Raw genomic sequence first — 16,785 nt, 5'->3', positions numbered from 1 at the left:
ATACTGATTACGAACTGGGCCTGCGCATTCTGTCACCGAACGCGTGGCATGTATCGGACACTTCCGTAAATATCATTAACACGAATAATATTCGAATAGAATGCAACGTAACCATCGGTTCGTACGATAACGGGAAACTGTTTCACATGATACACGAATTCGCGCCCAACGTGTCGCCGGAGTATAACGTATTGGAAACGCCAGCACGAGTGATTTACCTTCCAGTCTGGACAATTGATTGATTTTCGAAACGAAGAAATCACGGTACGGATGCACGTTCGTCGAACCGTCTCATAACCTTGACATAACCGTTAAGAAGACAAGAAAACTAACCGCGCGAAAAGTGGAATATCTACGATCTTTGGGATTCATCGTTACCAAGTAATCGAACTTGCTTCACCACCATGCCCGACGACATTTTGAACATATCCGTGGCACCAATCTTCGATGATCGAATAACTAAGATCGACCTGCACACCTACAATCCGTGCGTCAACACAGCGTTTGAAAATAGCGATGAGATAAGAATACCCATTCAACATCAAGACTGGTACACTCTTCCGTGTAAAAGCTTCCTATACGTGGAGGGAAGACTCAGCCTACCAGGAGGATCTACCAACGACATGATGGCTCTAGACAACAATGCGGTAGGGTTTATGTTCGACGAGGTACGTTACGAGTGGAAATCGATCGGTCCAGAAATCCCGATACAACGACGACCTTGAAGAATTACGTCAGTCTGAACATTACGAAGAGCAACGCGCTGTCCAATGCATGCTGGATGTACAGAAACGACGATCAACGGAGGGAAACTTTCATCGCAACGCTTACGGATTTGCTAAATTTCAACTTTTGCGTGCCTATGAAGACATTGCTAGGCTGCTGCGAAGATTACAAACGCGTTGTAATAAATGCTCGGCACGAATTGATTTTGATTCGCGTGCGCAACGACGCTAACGCGCTACAAAGCTGGTCCGACAATGCGGAACCTGTCCTGGAATTGCCTAAAGTTCAATGGAGAATGCCGCGCTTCGCTTTGGACGAAATACAAAAGTTGTCGATGCTGCGTATTCTTGAGAGCGAAAGATCGTTCAGCATGAGTTTCTGTTCGTGGGAACTGTATAAATATTCGATGCTGCAAACAACCACGAAGCACACGTGGGCGATAAAAACAGCTCCGCAAATGGAAAAACAGCGATACGTGATATTCGCGTTAGAAACCGAAAGGAAAAATGATTTAAAGAAAAACGCTACCCAATTCGATTCGTGCTTCTTATCCAATAGTCGACTATTCTTGAACTCGGAAATGTATCCTTACGACGATTTAAATATAGATTTCGAAAAAGATAAATACGCGTTGCTCTACGACATATACGCCAAACTTCAAGAGTCCTATTATGGAAACCGTTCGTCGTCATCGATAGCTCGCGACAAAACGAAGCGCTCAAAAATTCAACCATCGACGTGCGAATCGAATTCGAATGTCAAAAGGATGTCCTGCCTTCGATAGCCGCATACTGCCTGATGATACACGACTGCATCGTCGAGTACAACCCGTTGACGAACATTGTCAGAAAAATTATATAATTATGAAAATTTTATTGTAAAACTAACATGTATTGAAAAAATATATACAGGGTGTCCCACAATTATTTTAACAGCCGAAAATGAGGGGTAGCTGAAGTCATTTGAAGTAACTTTTTCCTTTGCGAAAATGCAATCTGGGGCTTTGTTTATGAGTTATTAACGAAAAACACTGGCCAATGAGAGGTGACGGTGCGAGGGAGAGGGTCCGCGAGAGAGTCCGCAGCACGAGGCTTTGACAGAAGGTCGGGACGGACTCGAGCCGCGTTCGAAGTATTGAACAAGTCACAAGACGAGAACTTTCCGGATTTTTTTTACTACATAACAGTGATATTTTTAAGAAAAACGCTGTTCTCCTTTACTTTAGAACGTCTGAAGAATATTTACTAATTTTTCGGACCCGAAATAATATGTAGTTTAACCGTGACAGCCGTTTTAATTTTCTGGTGTGCATGACACCACGTGTGTACCACATGAATTTTTATGCAAAGTGTACAGTGAAGATTAACGAATGATTTGCAAAGCTGATTTAATAATAAATAAGGGACGTAAAGGATTTGTTTATTAGAGAGATATGAAAAATATTATCAGTAAGAAACTCACCCATTTAGTTGAGGATGCATTTGCTGGCTGAAATTCACGATGTCGAAGGGCACTGACCTTGTACAACGTACAGCTGATCTTTCACTGCACTGTCACCAAACACTGATCACTTAATTAATCACTGATAATCCGAAACATTTGTGGATATTACGAAAGATGACTGAGACGCGTTTGCAGATAATCGTTTATACGACACGTTCGCGGATAATCGTTTATTCGACGTGTTCGTTCTGCAGTCGACGTTTCACTGCCAAAAAATCGTGGCCTCGACCGTGGGCCCTTGTCGTTCGTCTCCGATACCATTTTCTTCGAAGCGCAGGGTACCGCCAAATGAAATAAACAAGATATGCCGAGACGTAAACTGTGTTCGACCCGCTGTCGCCCTGCGCTCTTAGAACGTAATTAATGGCCGTGCAAAGAAAGTGGTATCGAGTGTCATTTCCTCGGACGGCCGAACGACGAACAACAAGGACCCACAGTCAGGGCCCGAATTTTTCGGCAGTGAAACGTCGACTTCCGAACGAACGCGTCGAATAAACGATTATCCGCGAACGAGTCTCAGTGATCTTTCTTAAATATCCACAAGTGATTCGGATTATCAGTGATTAAATAACTGATCAGTGTTTGGTGACAGTGCAGTGTAAGTGAACTTCGCAAATAACCATACCAGAGGTTCCGCCGACAGTATCCCTCGAATGTTGCGGTTATTGACCTCGGATCAGCTGTTCGTTGTACGAGGTCAGTTCGTACGAGTCAGCAAATGCATCCTCAACTAAATGGGTGAGTTTCTTATCGATAATATTTTTCATATTTTTCTAAAAAACAAATCCTTTACGTACCTTAACGCGATTATTTATTATTAAATCAGCTTTGCGAATCATTCGTTGAATTCTGTTCGTACACGGAATTATTCAAGTTAAAAAGATAATTAAAAGATAATTAAAAACACTAACTTTATTTTAATTAACCCTGATACAAAAAGTATAAAAATCACTTTTACTTATATTAATATTACTTTCTTCTTCTACAACACACGCAAATAAATACTATAATTTATAATCAGGTAATCAGGTTTCAATTATATTAAATTAAGAGAGAAATCAATAATATTTATAATTCGTACAAATAACAAAATTTTCCTTATTCAGAATCCTTTCAATGTAAATGAAACACTTATTGTTAAACTAAAATTTTAATGAAAACAGACTTATTCCATTTATAACGAAAGTGACGGGCAACAGCCCCCAAAAATTACTTAATACCAAATCAGTCTTTAAAAATTTAAAAATTCTTAAAATTAACGAATAACAGTAGTTTAACCGTTGGTGCTGGCACTAAATTTACCATTATTTAATTTAAATTTTTTATTCAAACTTTCATTTAATAAAAATTAACGATATATTTGCGCTCCCTCCTCTCCCTCCTCTTCCTCCTCTTCCTCTTCTTTTTTCATTGCCCCTCTTCTGGGGGCCATAAACAGTTCTTTTAAAAAGTTTTTTCAGCTCTCTCTGCAACGTATAAGTATATATTATTATTATTATTTGTTATTATACATATATTACTATATTAAATTATATATAAAAGTATTTTTCATTTACTTACATTAGGAGCCACTAGGTTCGCCAGGTTAGGCCTAGCTGTCCCCCGAGCCAGCTGGCCTAATATATTTCGCCACTGCGACTGTAACATAACAGCAGAATTAGAAGTATATATATTATGAATATGCATTTCATCGTACATATATATTGCATATACCCACAGTTTTCCTGGCGTTGAATGCCAGAGCGATTTCTTACCTTCCGGACAAAAGGGAGATGGTTTCCGCCTCCCGAGCTAATTTGCCGAGAATGGTCTTCCACTGCGACTGTAACACGGAAGTAGAATTAGAAGTACATACATTATGAATATACATTTCATCGTACATATATATTGCATATACCTACAGTTTTCCCGGCGTTGAATGCCAGAGCGATTTCTTTCCTTCTGGCCAGAACATTGTCGGTCGTTCCCTCAACCGCATTGGCGCTGTCAATGGTAGCATCGCAAGCACACCTCACTGCCGATCCGCATGAACATCATCTGCAACATGCAAGGAAAAATTCGCACACGAAGTGTGCAACCCGACATTGCGTGGGTACGCTCGAGCGAATCTAATGACTCGCGAGCTAAGATCTTTTTAAATTTTCCTTCGCTGAAAGAATCAGCGAAGGCGCACACTAAGTGTGCGACCCGACATTGCGTGGGTACGCTCGAGCGAATCTAATGACTCGCGAGCTAAGATCTTTTTAAATTTTCCTTCGCTGAAATAATCAGCGAAGGCGCACACTAAGTGTGCGACCCGACATTGCGTGGGTACGCTCGAGCGAATCTAATGACTCGCGAGCTAAGATCTTTTTAAAATTTCCTTCGCTGAAAGGATCAGCGAAGGCGCACACTCAGTGTGCGACCCGACATTGCGTGGGTACGCTCGAGCGAATCTAATGACTCGCGAGCTAAGATCGTTTGAAATTTTCCTTCGCTGAAATAATCAGCGAAGGCACACACTAAGTGTGCGACCCGACATTGCGTGGGTACGCTCGAGCGAATCTAATGACTCGCGAGCTAAGATCTTTTTAAAATTTGCTTCGCTGAAATAATCAGCGAAGGCGTACACTAAGTGTGCGACCCTACATTGCGTGGGTTCGCTTGAGGTTTTTTAATTAGTTTCGTGCTAATCACAATTGGTTTTTTGTACTCCGTTTCTGTGGCCTCTCGGATACTCATGTTCCTAATGTAGCGGCTGTCCAATATTTCGGGCAACATACAATTCCAATTAATTTCCAGTTCAGTGTGATAGCCAGATAGGTTAAGTGTGTTAATTACTGTGCCCATTAAAGTGGCGTCCGAAGTTTTCGACAAATTATATGGTTTTCTTTATCTATGGTGCACTTCGTAAAAAACATTTAAAATATATGTTGATGTCTTTTACATAAATACAAATACAAAATATTTAACAAAATATAAATAGTAGTTTTTGATCGAGTTACTGTGCCTTGTAAGAATGAAAAGTTAACTACTGCGTACTTGTTATTGAGCCTTTTCTAGTTATCATCTGTGTAACGCAATGTGTTCGGGGTACAACGGAAGGACACAGAGTGAAATTGCACTAGATTTTATTCGGAGATGTATATAAAATGACGCGCGGTGCTGATGGATACTAGATGGAGCGCGGCGGAATAGTTAAACGTGTAGAGGCTCGGCGTAATGCTTAGACGAGAAGAATTTCAGTTTCTTGCCGCTGTTATTTATATTATGTCCCCCAAAAAGGCCACGCCTTTTTGGGAGACTCGCTGTCTTCTTTTCCCCCGCTTAGTTTGGCGGGGGAGGCAGCCATCGTCGAACCCTCGCTGTAGGGGCGCGCTGGCCGTTCGGCCGGGTAGCGGTACGCGGCCGGCGACTTTCTCCGCGACTAGGCCTGCAGTGCATGTGGCAGTGATAAAAAACAAAGAGACAAAGAAATTTCCGGGTCTTGCAAACGTCAAGGACGTTTTCTCTCCGTCGAACCCTTGACATCTGCAAGCGGACAGTTTTATGGTTATTACGGTCGCCGACCGTGTGCCGCTACATCACCCCCTTGCCAGTGTAAACGCTATATTATGACTATATAAAAAAAAAGAATACAAATTTTGTATCCGCTCGCGGTGTTCCTTATTATATGTGTACAGTGGGTTTTTCGTCTTATATGCTAAAGTATATACATGTGGTATCTTTAATTTAACGCGCGATGTATCGGTCTGTAAATTTAACTGTGCGGCCGGATCGTGTAGTAATCGGTGCTGAACTGTTTTTTAAGATGCTATGCGGCGCGTTAGCAATTTCGCGGTGGCTTGCTTCTTTGCTTTTCACTCTACTATCGTGCTCATCGCTTACTATATGCGCCGGTTTTAAGCGATCTATTGAGACTGTTTTCTCCTGACTGCCTACTCGTATGGTAAAATTTTTATCTCCGCGTTTCAAAACTTTGTACGGTCCGTCGTATGGAGATTGCAATGGTGATTTTACTGCATCGTGTCGGAGGAAGACGTACTCGGTTGTGCCTAGATCTTTATGGACGAATATACTTTTGTGACCGTGGTTTGTTGCTGGACGCGGTTTTAATTTTTGAATTTTGTGTCGTAGTTGGTTTACGAATTCTGAGATGTCGGTCTCTGGGTTTGACATGAAAAATTCTCCTGGAAGTCGGAGGTTGCTGCCGTAGACCATCTCTGCTGGGGTTGTTTGTATGTCTTCCTTCACTGCGGTCCTTATCCCTAATAATATAAGGGGTAAGGCTTCTGTCCAGTCGTCGGTATCGTAGCACCTTATGGCGGCTTTTAATTGCCGGTGGAGTCTTTCGACCATGCCGTTAGCTGCTGGGTTGTACGCCGTCGTTCTGATGTGCTTGGCGCCGGTTCTTCGAGTTAACTATTTGAAGAGCTGGGACTCGAATTGTCTGCCTTGGTCAGTGGTGATTTTTGCGGGTATCCCAAAACGCGCAATCCATCCGGTTACCAAGGTTCTCGCTACTGTCTCTGCGGTGATGTCTTCCATTGGGATCGCCTCTGGCCAACGGGTGAAGCGATCGACGCAGGTAAGACAGTAGCGAAATCCTTGTGAAATCGGTAGTGGCCCTACTATATCGATATGGACATGTTCGAATCTGGAGTTCGGTGGTTCGAACCTGCCTGTTGGTGATATTGTATGGCGCGTGATTTTGTTTCGTTGGCATTGGGTGCACTCTTTGGTCCATTGGGTGCAGTCTCTGTTCATTGCTGGCCACACGAAACGGTCCGCGATTAGTTTTTTTGATGGTCTTGTTCCGGGGTGTGATAGACCGTGCAAAGTTTTGAAAATTTGTCGGCGATAATTTTTGGGCACGTATGGTCGGACGGTAGGTGTGGCGATGTCGCAATATACCTCTACATCTCCTCCGGTAGCCGTTGGAAAACGTAGTTTTTTTAAATTAAGCGCCGTCTCAGCCAGTAAGAGACGTTGGAGCTCTTCATCTGACTCTTGAGCTTCGGCTATTTGTCTAATGTCTACGCATGCTGGTCTGTGTAATTCCTCTACCCGGGATAGAGCGTTCGCGACTATATTGTCTGTCCCGTTGACGTGTCGTATGTCCGTCGTGAATTGTCCTATGAAATCTAGGTGCCTGAATTGTCTAGGTGTACATTTCTCTGGCCGCTGTTTAAAAGCGTAAACCAGAGGTTTGTGGTCTGTGAATACTATGATTGCCTGTCCTTCGATTTGGTAACGGAATCGTCGCACGGCGGTGTACATTGCTAACAGTTCTCTGTCGTACGCGCTGTATTTTCGTTGTGCCGAGGAGAGGGTTTTGGTGTAAAATGCTATAGGCTGCCAGGTGTTGCTGACCCGTTGTTGTAAAACCGCACCCATTGCGTAGTCGGATGCATCTACACTAAGTGACAACTGCGCGCCAGGTACTGGATGCGCCAAGAGGGTAGCTTGCGCTAGTGCCTCCTTTACCTGTGCAAAGGCAATATCGGCGTCTTGTGTCCAGTTTACCTGCGAGTTTCCACGTGTAGGTGCACCTTTCAACAGGTCGGTCAACGGGGCTTGCAATCTTGCTGCACCTTGAATGAATCGGCGGTAGAAGTTGACCATTCCTAAGAATCGTCTCAACTCGCGTACGTTTGTGGGTTTGGGGAAACTACGGATTGCCTCTACTTTGTCTGGGTTCGGTGTCGTCCCTTTGCAATTTACCGTGTATCCCAAAAAATCTATCGTATCTTTGCCGAATGTGCATTTAGCTGGATTAATTACAACTCCGTATTCTTGTAGGCGTGTAAAAATTTGTTTAATATGATCTAAGTGTTCGGTTTCGTCCCTGGATGCTATTAATATGTCGTCTAGGTATGCATAGCAGAAATCTAAACCGCGTAAAACTTCGTTGATAAATCTCTGAAATGTCTGGGCAGAGTTCCGTAGTCCGAACGGCATCCTAACGTATTCAAAAAGACCGAATGGAGTTGTAATTGCAGTTTTCTCTATGTCTGCGGGTTCAATTGGAATTTGGTGGTATGCTTTAACCAGGTCTAATTTTGAAAAAATTGTTTTTCCGTGCAAAGCTTGGGAAAAATCTTCGATATGAGGCAACGGGTAACGGTCCGGGATTGTGCGCGTATTTAGTGCGCGATAGTCGCCGCAGGGTCGCCATCCATTGTCCTTTTTCTGGACTAAGTGAAGGGGTGAGGCCCATGGACTTTTGGATGGCCGAATCACTCCTTCTGATAAAAGGTGTTGGAATTCCTGTCTGTCGCTTTTTAACCTATCGGGGGCGAGTCTCCTCGGTTTCGCGAAAATCGGTGGTCCGTCCGTAGTCTGTATGTGGTGTGTAATGCTATGTTTTGCTGTTTTGTTTGTCTGTGGCGGGCGAGTTATTTCCACGAAGGCGGTTAGGAGTTTGATGTAGGGTGAATCGCCGACAACCGTTTTAATTGATTCTATATCGGCGGTCCCTAATATTCCGCGTGCTGTAACGTTTGTATTATTGTCTATGAGTCGCTTATTCTTAATATCTACAAGCAAGCCGAAGTTCTTTAAGAAGTCAGCACCGATTATGGGTTTCGAAATGTCCGCGATTACGAATTTCCATGTTAGGACGCGACGCAACCCGAAGTTTAGGTGCAGGACGATGTCACCATACGTCGAGATGGTTGACACGTTTGCTGCGTACAGGGTGTAGTTACTTTTCGTCGGTCGTCCTTTTATTAGGGATCGCGGGTATACACAAATATCGGCGCCGGTATCGATGAGGTACTGTACCTTCGTGTCCTTATCCATCATGAAGAGGCGGCTTGTTTTGGGATCGGCGCTCCTCGCCTCGTCTAGGGCCGATCGGTCTCGTTTCCCTGCTGGCTGACGTGTGTGCAGGGTGTTGTACATCGTGTGGCGCGGTCTCCGAATTTTCGGTGATACCAGCAGACGCCTGGCTGGGATGGGCTTCGCGTTCTGCTCCGTCTTCGCCATCCGTTTCGTGCTGGTCTGCGGTCCCGGCTTCGTCGGCTTTCCGTGGCATCGGCGGTGCGTTTCGTCAGCTCTGCTACTTGTTGCGTTAGGCGGGTCATTTGCTCACGCAGGATGTCGAATTTGGTATCGGATGATGCCACAGCCGAGCATTGTCCCGACGGGTTGAGCTCTTTTACTTTATCTGCCAGTTCCGCCATCTTGTCCAGCGGCGAGTCCATTTGCGTTGCGAGGATGGGACGCATCGATGCTGGCAGTCTATTTAAAAATAGCGTCCGCAGGAACTTGTCAGTCACGGTACTGCCGGCCAAATTCCTGATGTGACGTAGGAATTGGGATGGTGTCCGGTCTCCGATCTCTTCTCGCTCTATGAGTTGGTGGATCCTCTGCTCCTCTGATGTCGACAGCCGCCGAATTAGCTCGTCTTTTATTTTCTTGTATTTGTCGGTTTCCGGAGGGTTTCCTATTATGTCTTGCACCTCCTCCATGCATCTGTAGTCCAGATTCGACGTGATATAATAGAATTTGGTCGTGTCGGCTGTTATGCCGTTTAAGGCGAATTGTCCTTCGACTTGGGCGAACCACAACGTCGGGTTGTTGTGCCAAAAGGGCGGTATACGTATACCCACTTTGTTGATTTCGGGGGTTCCCGTCACGTTGTCGCTGTTTCCAAACATGGTTTTTTTTTTGAGTTTCGTTAACTTAGAACGGATGATTCACTGTCCCTGACTGGTCCCTCGTTGCGATCACGTCGGGGTCACCAATTGTAACGCAATGTGTTCGGGGTACAACGGAAGGACACAGAGTGAAATTGCACTAGATTTTATTCGGAGATGTATATAAAATGACGCGCGGTGCTGATGGATACTAGATGGGGCGCGTTGGAATAGTTAAACGTGTAGAGGCTCGGCGTAATGCTTAGACGAGAAGAATTTCAGTTTCTTGCCGCTGTTATTTATATTATGTCCCCCAAAAAGGCCACGCCTTTTTGGGAGACTCGCTGTCTTCTTTTCCCCCGCTTAGTTTGGCGGGGGAGGCAGCCATCGTCGAACCCTCGCTGTAGGGGCGCGCTGGCCGTTCGGCCGGGTAGCGGTACGCGGCCGGCGACTTTCTCCGCGACTAGGCCTACAGTGCATGTGGCAGTGATAAAAAACAAAGAGACAAAGAAATTTCCGGGTCTGGCAAACGTCAAGGAAATTTTCTCTCCGTCGAACCCTTGACATCTGCAAGCAGACAGTTTTATGGTTATTACGGTCGCCGACCGTGTGCCGCTACAATCTGTATCTAAATTTCTGTATACACTAAAATATTGAACATCAAAATAATCTTTATAATATTTTTAATATGTGTTTTGTATAAACTTTAATTTCTGTATATTTAATTCTCAATAGTATTTGATATGTATTCCTTATATATTTTGATGTTTTTTATTTTATTTTCTATTTTACCACATTCATGCTTTTATTAGATCTTTCATACTTGCACGCTTATGTGTATGTATAGTTGGTATTCGTACATCTACTGTATACATATATACATATACATACATATACATACATATATATATATACCAATATCATATTTACGAGACAAGGGGGATTAATTGTTTAATTAATTTTTTCTCAAGCGTCTATTAATTACAAATTTTTCGTCAATACAAAGCACTTACTTTTACTTTTTTGTTTCATTTATGAGAAGTCATACTGAAAATATAGTTTCTGGATGAATCAAACAGATACGAGTAACTTAATTAAATCGTTACTTATCTCACATTCTTCGCAGGAAGATTATGCTAGACTCTTTAAGTAAGAAGCAAAAACAGTCGCGTAGACTAGAGTCGGGTAAGAGGGGCATCGTTCCTGACATCTACTTGTCGGTAAACATGTTACTATGTCAGATAAACAGAGTCCAAATAAACGGAGGTCTACTGTAATAGCAAAATTGTATCAAAGTAATTTAGTTATTGTCTAGTATATTAGTCTTTCTATCATCTAGAAAAAATTCAAATCATTTGATCCAGTTTCAAAGAAGTTGTAGTAGTTTCTCTCATCCTCGCATAATTTTAGTCTGTCATCACTGACGCCGTGATATTGCAATGGCCTTGTATTTTATCAATTTTCTCGCTACGCGAATACTAAGGTTCGACGGAGTCTGCGAATACGTGTGTTGCGGCACGCGCCGCTCCTCCTTTGACTCGAATTCCCGAAAGGCAATTCATAATACAATGACATAACTTTTTTTTAATTTCAACATTTTAATACTTATTTTTTAAATATATTCCTGATACTTATATGATTAAAATGACACCAAACATGATATAGTTTGGACAAATATTTCTGTTTACAATAAAATCAAAGACGACATAATTTCGATTACATTTATTTATCAAATACTTAATGTGTAATTCATTTTATTTTATTATCGTTGTAGTTATCTAAGTAAAATACATTGTTATTTTTAAAAACTCTACTTGAAAAGCTGCATTGATATCATGCATAATTAGAAGAGTACAAAATTGTATTCTACGTTAAATTGTTTTGTTGCATATCGTCCTTGGAATTGTGAAGTGTCGTGGCGAAAGGTGATGATTTTCCTCCATTCTTTAATAACACATAATGTAACAGAAAATTAATTTGTAAATAATTCATATTCAAATAGGCTGCGAATTTTTACCATTGTATGATTACGTATGTACTTACTTATCTGATGCTCTCTTGCCGAAGAGATATGATTTTAATGCCTGCACGAGATATTTTATGTAAGATGGTGTAGCTGCTATTTCAAATGTTAGTCTCTCGATTAGAATACGTAATTTCTGTTCACAATTTCCTTACTGTGAAAAATCATTTCATACGGATCTTCTTGAAGTTCTTTCGTTTCTTCATTTACGTTTCTTCTTTCTTCCTCCTGAGAGCCTAATAAAAATTGTGTGACATGTAGAACGAGGCTTGAACTTTATCACCGTATGTACTAACTTATTAAAGAAAAACAAATATAATAAACAATTCATTTTACAAGTATTGGAAGATTATCGGTGACGTCATCCAAATGCCAGCAAATCAATCTGAATAAAAGCCGTATATTGACCAGTATGTAACATTTTATAAGATATTTCAATTAATTTTATTATAACGTATAATTTTAAATTAAGTCTCGATAATATTATATACACGTAAGATTATATTTTCATTAAAAAATATTTAGTACTGCCTCTAAAACAGTGGAGCACATTTATATTAAAATTAACGTAAATAATAGAAATTTCAAATCTTTGATCCCGATGCGACACCGGTTACCATTGTCCAGTCGCTTTGAAATTTTACGCACATTATTTCTTCACGCTCAAAAATCATTTTTTACACATGTAACTAAGGAACACCCTTGTGGTTACTTTTTCTTGTACCTCTGTCCTGTTTGGCGGGGGAAATGGTCATCGTCTTACCATATTTTTCAAATGCTAATTTTGGGGATTTTACGAGGTCACGCTGACCGTGCGGCCGCTCAGTCCCGTGGCGGTACGTGGTCGGCGATGTTTTTATCAGCGAAATCCGCCGTGTACGTGAAAGTAGTAAAAGAGCAAAATCATTTCCGGACATGCGAACACTAACCCCTTCCCGTGCCATTTAGCTCGACGAAACTCGACTACCCAAGCGGTAGCCGTCAAAGCGCGCTAAACAGTCCAGACCAGACTGATGCTCGAGGACAGTCGCAATACGAGCCGAAATGTAAATACTAGTAGTAGTATTGATGAAAATACGAGAAGTAAACGCTAATCCTTTTACTTTTATAGATATCATAATTTTATTATTGTTGCGTACGGCACAAAATAATTGCCGGAGGTCGTAAGGAGACAAAATGATGTAGTCCGACGACGTGTCGCTCGCTGAGGTATGTCGGCCTCCACAGTCCACGTAAACTTGTATAAAATGTGTTGCGCACGGCGCAAAAGAATTGTTAATAATTACGATTGTTGGAGCACGGTTCCGTTCACCGTAGAAAAGTGAAGCAGGGATTCGGATGGTCGCAAGGGCGCAGAATTAAACACGTGACGTTAACGACCAAAATCTTGACAATCCAAATTGTATTGCGTTGCACTGTATTGTATCGAATTGTAACGTTTATCGAAATGTGCGGCAGTATATATAGACACCTGGCCGATGTTCAAGGGGAAGCATCGTCAGGTGTCGATGGCCGGGTCATTGCCTTCTAAGGCAAAAACGCCGCGTATACATACGGCCGAAGCGAGCGTTTGACGGTCGGGCCAACGCACGTTGATCGTGTTATTGTCTCGCCGCCTCGCCGTTTATACGAGAAAAAAGGAGCCAAACCAGCGTGGCACACGCGCGGCGATTAAGAGCGGTAACTCGGCGACGAGTTCGCGCCACGGCTGGTTGAGCTCGTCCGGGAGCGGAGCATCCCAATCCGCACCCCCCAACCATAGCTCCTGCAGCAATATTTTTACTTTGATTACTGCCGATGCCGCCCAGCCTAGCGGATCGTACAAGCGCGCGATCACCGATATCACCGCTCTCTTCGTGACCGACGGAGCGGAGTCTGGGACGACGGTGAACCCGAAGGAGTCGGAGTCCGGACTCCAATCCACCCGCAACACGGGATGGTGCTGATGAGCAGCCCCCGTGAGGTCCACCGCCGCCGACTTCTGGCTATTCGCCAACACCAGAAGGGTGTTGGCTGCCCATTTTCCTGGCTTGAAGCCCCCACGCCCTAGGAGGTGTGTGAGCTCGTCACGGCAGGCTTCTCGATGTCGGCCTTGAGGGCGAATCGCGGGACTCGCCAGCGCAACAGTACCGAGAAGATGTCTCACTGCAACTTCGGCCCGGTCAGTAAGTAATCGTTCAGCGACAGTCCGTTTGAAGTGGGGCTGGAGGCCTTGAAAACAACGCGGAAGCGCGGTGTTCCGTCCACGTTCCGCTTGACCACTGGGTGGTGCAGAGGGAACACCGCGCCATCCTGCGGTCCCTGAGGGGCCTCCTCCATATGCTCGAGGGCGTCATATTCGGCCAGAAAGTCCCGGTACGCGGTCTCCAACTGACTGTCGCCCCTGAGTCGCCGCTCGACTCCACGGAGCATGACTAGGGCACGGCCCTTTGACGAGCCGAGAGCGAGGGGTGGTTCGGTACGCAGGGGTAACCGAACCACGCATCGTCCGTCCGCCCGCCGTGAGACTGTTTTGACGAAATGTTCCTCGCACCTCGACTCGTCAGGGGAGAGAACAGATTTGGGACTCGCCTCCTCGAGCTCCCAGAACAATCGCAATTGCTGCTCCAACTGCTCCTCCGCGCGACAGTGCAGGGACGCCACGGAGGGATCGGGATCGTTCGCGGGTGTCGATGCGGCGCCCGAGACGACCCAACCGAATACCGTTTCCTGCGCGATGGGCTGGCCGGTCGTTCCGCTGCGCAGGCCGGGACCGATCACATCACCGTAACGATCGGCCCCGATTAAGAGATCTACTGGGAGATCTAAAGTCGGATCAGGGTCCGCTAAAACGAGGTCCTGCAGATGCGGGTAAATGCAAATATCGACGGTCGTCTTGGACGCGTGCCCAGTTAGTCTCCGGAGGACGAACGCGGAAAGCGGCACAGGAGCGTTCCCGCGCCCGGTCAACCGTAAGACCAGGTCGACCCGCGAAGTCACACGATCCACCGGCGCGTCCCCCGCACCCGCCACGGTGATAGCCGCGGGCCGTTTAGGAATGCGGAGGGCCTGGACGAGGGATTCGGAGACGAAGGTCGCCTCCGATCCCTGGTCCAACAAGACCCTCACCGGCCTTACCCCCCCCCCCCGGCGCGTGTCACTACCCATACTAGAGCGGTCGCGAGCAGTACGGCACCGCTCCCGCTCCAGCGTGCGACGCAGTTGTGGACCGCGGACGATGCGGAGATGTTCGTCGCTGCCTCCCGCCTGGGTTCTACCGTGGTTGACTGTGGCCCGCCAACAACCCCGGAATTCTGTTGAATCAGGGTGTGGTGCGAGCCGTTACAATCGGAGCAGCGCGACGCGGAGGGACACCATGTCGCGGGGTGTCCCGAACCGAGGCAGTTGAAACAGCAACCGCGCGCCCTAACGAAATCCCTGCGCAGGTTGAGCGCCATACCCCTGAACGCAGGGCACCGGAACAGCGGGTGGTTGTCGCCGTACTTTCGGCAACGGCTCGCCGTCGTCGTCGCCATCGCGTGGGAGCGTACCGGTGGTGGAGGTCGGCCCGGCCTACGCTCCGCGGAGGTAGCCGAGGGCTCCGGAGCCATCCTGAGCTCCGCGAAGGACCCGGCCCGATGCTCCAGGAACTCGTCGAGACTGGCGTACGTGGGTGGATCAACGGCGGCGCGGGTTTCGTGGATCCACTCCTCTCTCGACTTTGGATCGAGTTTTTCCACCGTTAGGTGGACCAGCAGGTCGTCCCAGTGGTCCACCGGCCGCTTTAGATTCGTCCACACCGACAAGCATCTTGTGGCACTCGGTAAAAACTCGACGAACATCTCGCTGTTCCTCTCGCAGAACAATATAAATACTAATCAAATAAACTAAATACGCGATGTCGGACAAATATCGGATAAATTGCTTCGCTTTCGTCATCCGCCTTCCCTCTTTTAACATCCACGTTCTTCCTTTTCCATCGGTAAAATTGATGGGAAAACGTTGTTGTTTTCTTAACCCTTTGCGCTCAAAGCCGTTTCAACTGTAAACCTAAAATAATTGTTCCGTCTTACAGTGTTCCCATTTTACATGACATGGTGCAAATCTAGACTTTCTTGATATAAGAATTATTTGATGATACAAAAATTCTAGCGGTGCCTCGGAGTGCACCCCTCGAGGGTTAACTCGCAAAGGGTTAATACATACTTCCAATAACAGTTTTATCTCCGAATCTGTGTTCATCTTTGAATGTTGTTTCACTCGTTTACAAAAAGGTTTGTAAAGTTTATACGATTTTTCTCGCCGAGTCTTTGCCCGAACTGCGTCTCTAACGTGCTCGATAATTTTTCGCTCGCGTGCACACGATTCTCATGGTCGATACCAGAAGGGTTGAATTCGCTGGCGCGGCGAGCGTTGCCAGTACACTCACCTGATACTCCGTTGGGGGCCTAACGCATAAAGGATCCAGGACACCCTGGTGACCGTGGTATCGAGACCGGCGAATATGAACGTGTTCACCTCGTTCCGAACGTCCTCGTCGGTGAGGGCGTCGCCGTTCTGCGACAGATCTAACAGCAAGTCCAGCAAAGTCTGGCACTTGGTAACCCTTCCTCCACGCAATGATCTGCGAACAAGATCATTGTACGTGACACACGTGGCCCTCGATGCCATTCTCCCTTTATGCACCTCGTTCGGGTTAGACGGTGAAATGAGAATATTTACTTTGTCGACGAAGCCTTGAACGACGCCCCATCTCGTTAATTTGAAGATCGGATCGAAAGACATCCAGACGTTTAGGAATCTTCTTTGGGAGATCGAGGCCAATCTGAGAAGACGACGGAATATTTCTGTCGAAGTGTAACTTGCATATTTTTCGACTGAATGTATTTTATTCAAGTTTTTTAATTAGCTTCCCCTTGGCTAGGCTCGCGG

The 16,785-nt window shown here is 45.2% G+C and overlaps 1 protein-coding gene across 1 annotated transcript; it reads right to left on the bottom strand.

Annotated features, from left to right (window-relative positions):
* Positions 1-9,056: 9,056 nt before the first annotated feature.
* Positions 9,057-16,524, bottom strand: LOC143262387 (uncharacterized). The gene is made up of 2 exons (XM_076528194.1): positions 16,283-16,524; positions 9,057-9,858 (listed from the first exon to the last, which is right to left on the bottom strand). Exons 1-2 carry the CDS (start codon positions 16,522-16,524, stop codon positions 9,057-9,059), a joined length of 1,044 nt encoding a protein of 347 aa, XP_076384309.1.
* Between the last annotated feature and the right edge of the window lie 261 nt (positions 16,525-16,785).

The sequence above is a fragment of the Megalopta genalis genome, unplaced genomic scaffold (assembly GCF_051020955.1).
Source record: "Megalopta genalis isolate 19385.01 unplaced genomic scaffold, iyMegGena1_principal scaffold0122, whole genome shotgun sequence".
Lineage (NCBI taxonomy): Eukaryota > Metazoa > Arthropoda > Insecta > Hymenoptera > Halictidae > Megalopta > Megalopta genalis.
The sequence above is the reverse complement of the archived record's forward strand: the minus strand, read 5'-3'. Positions and strand labels throughout refer to the sequence as shown.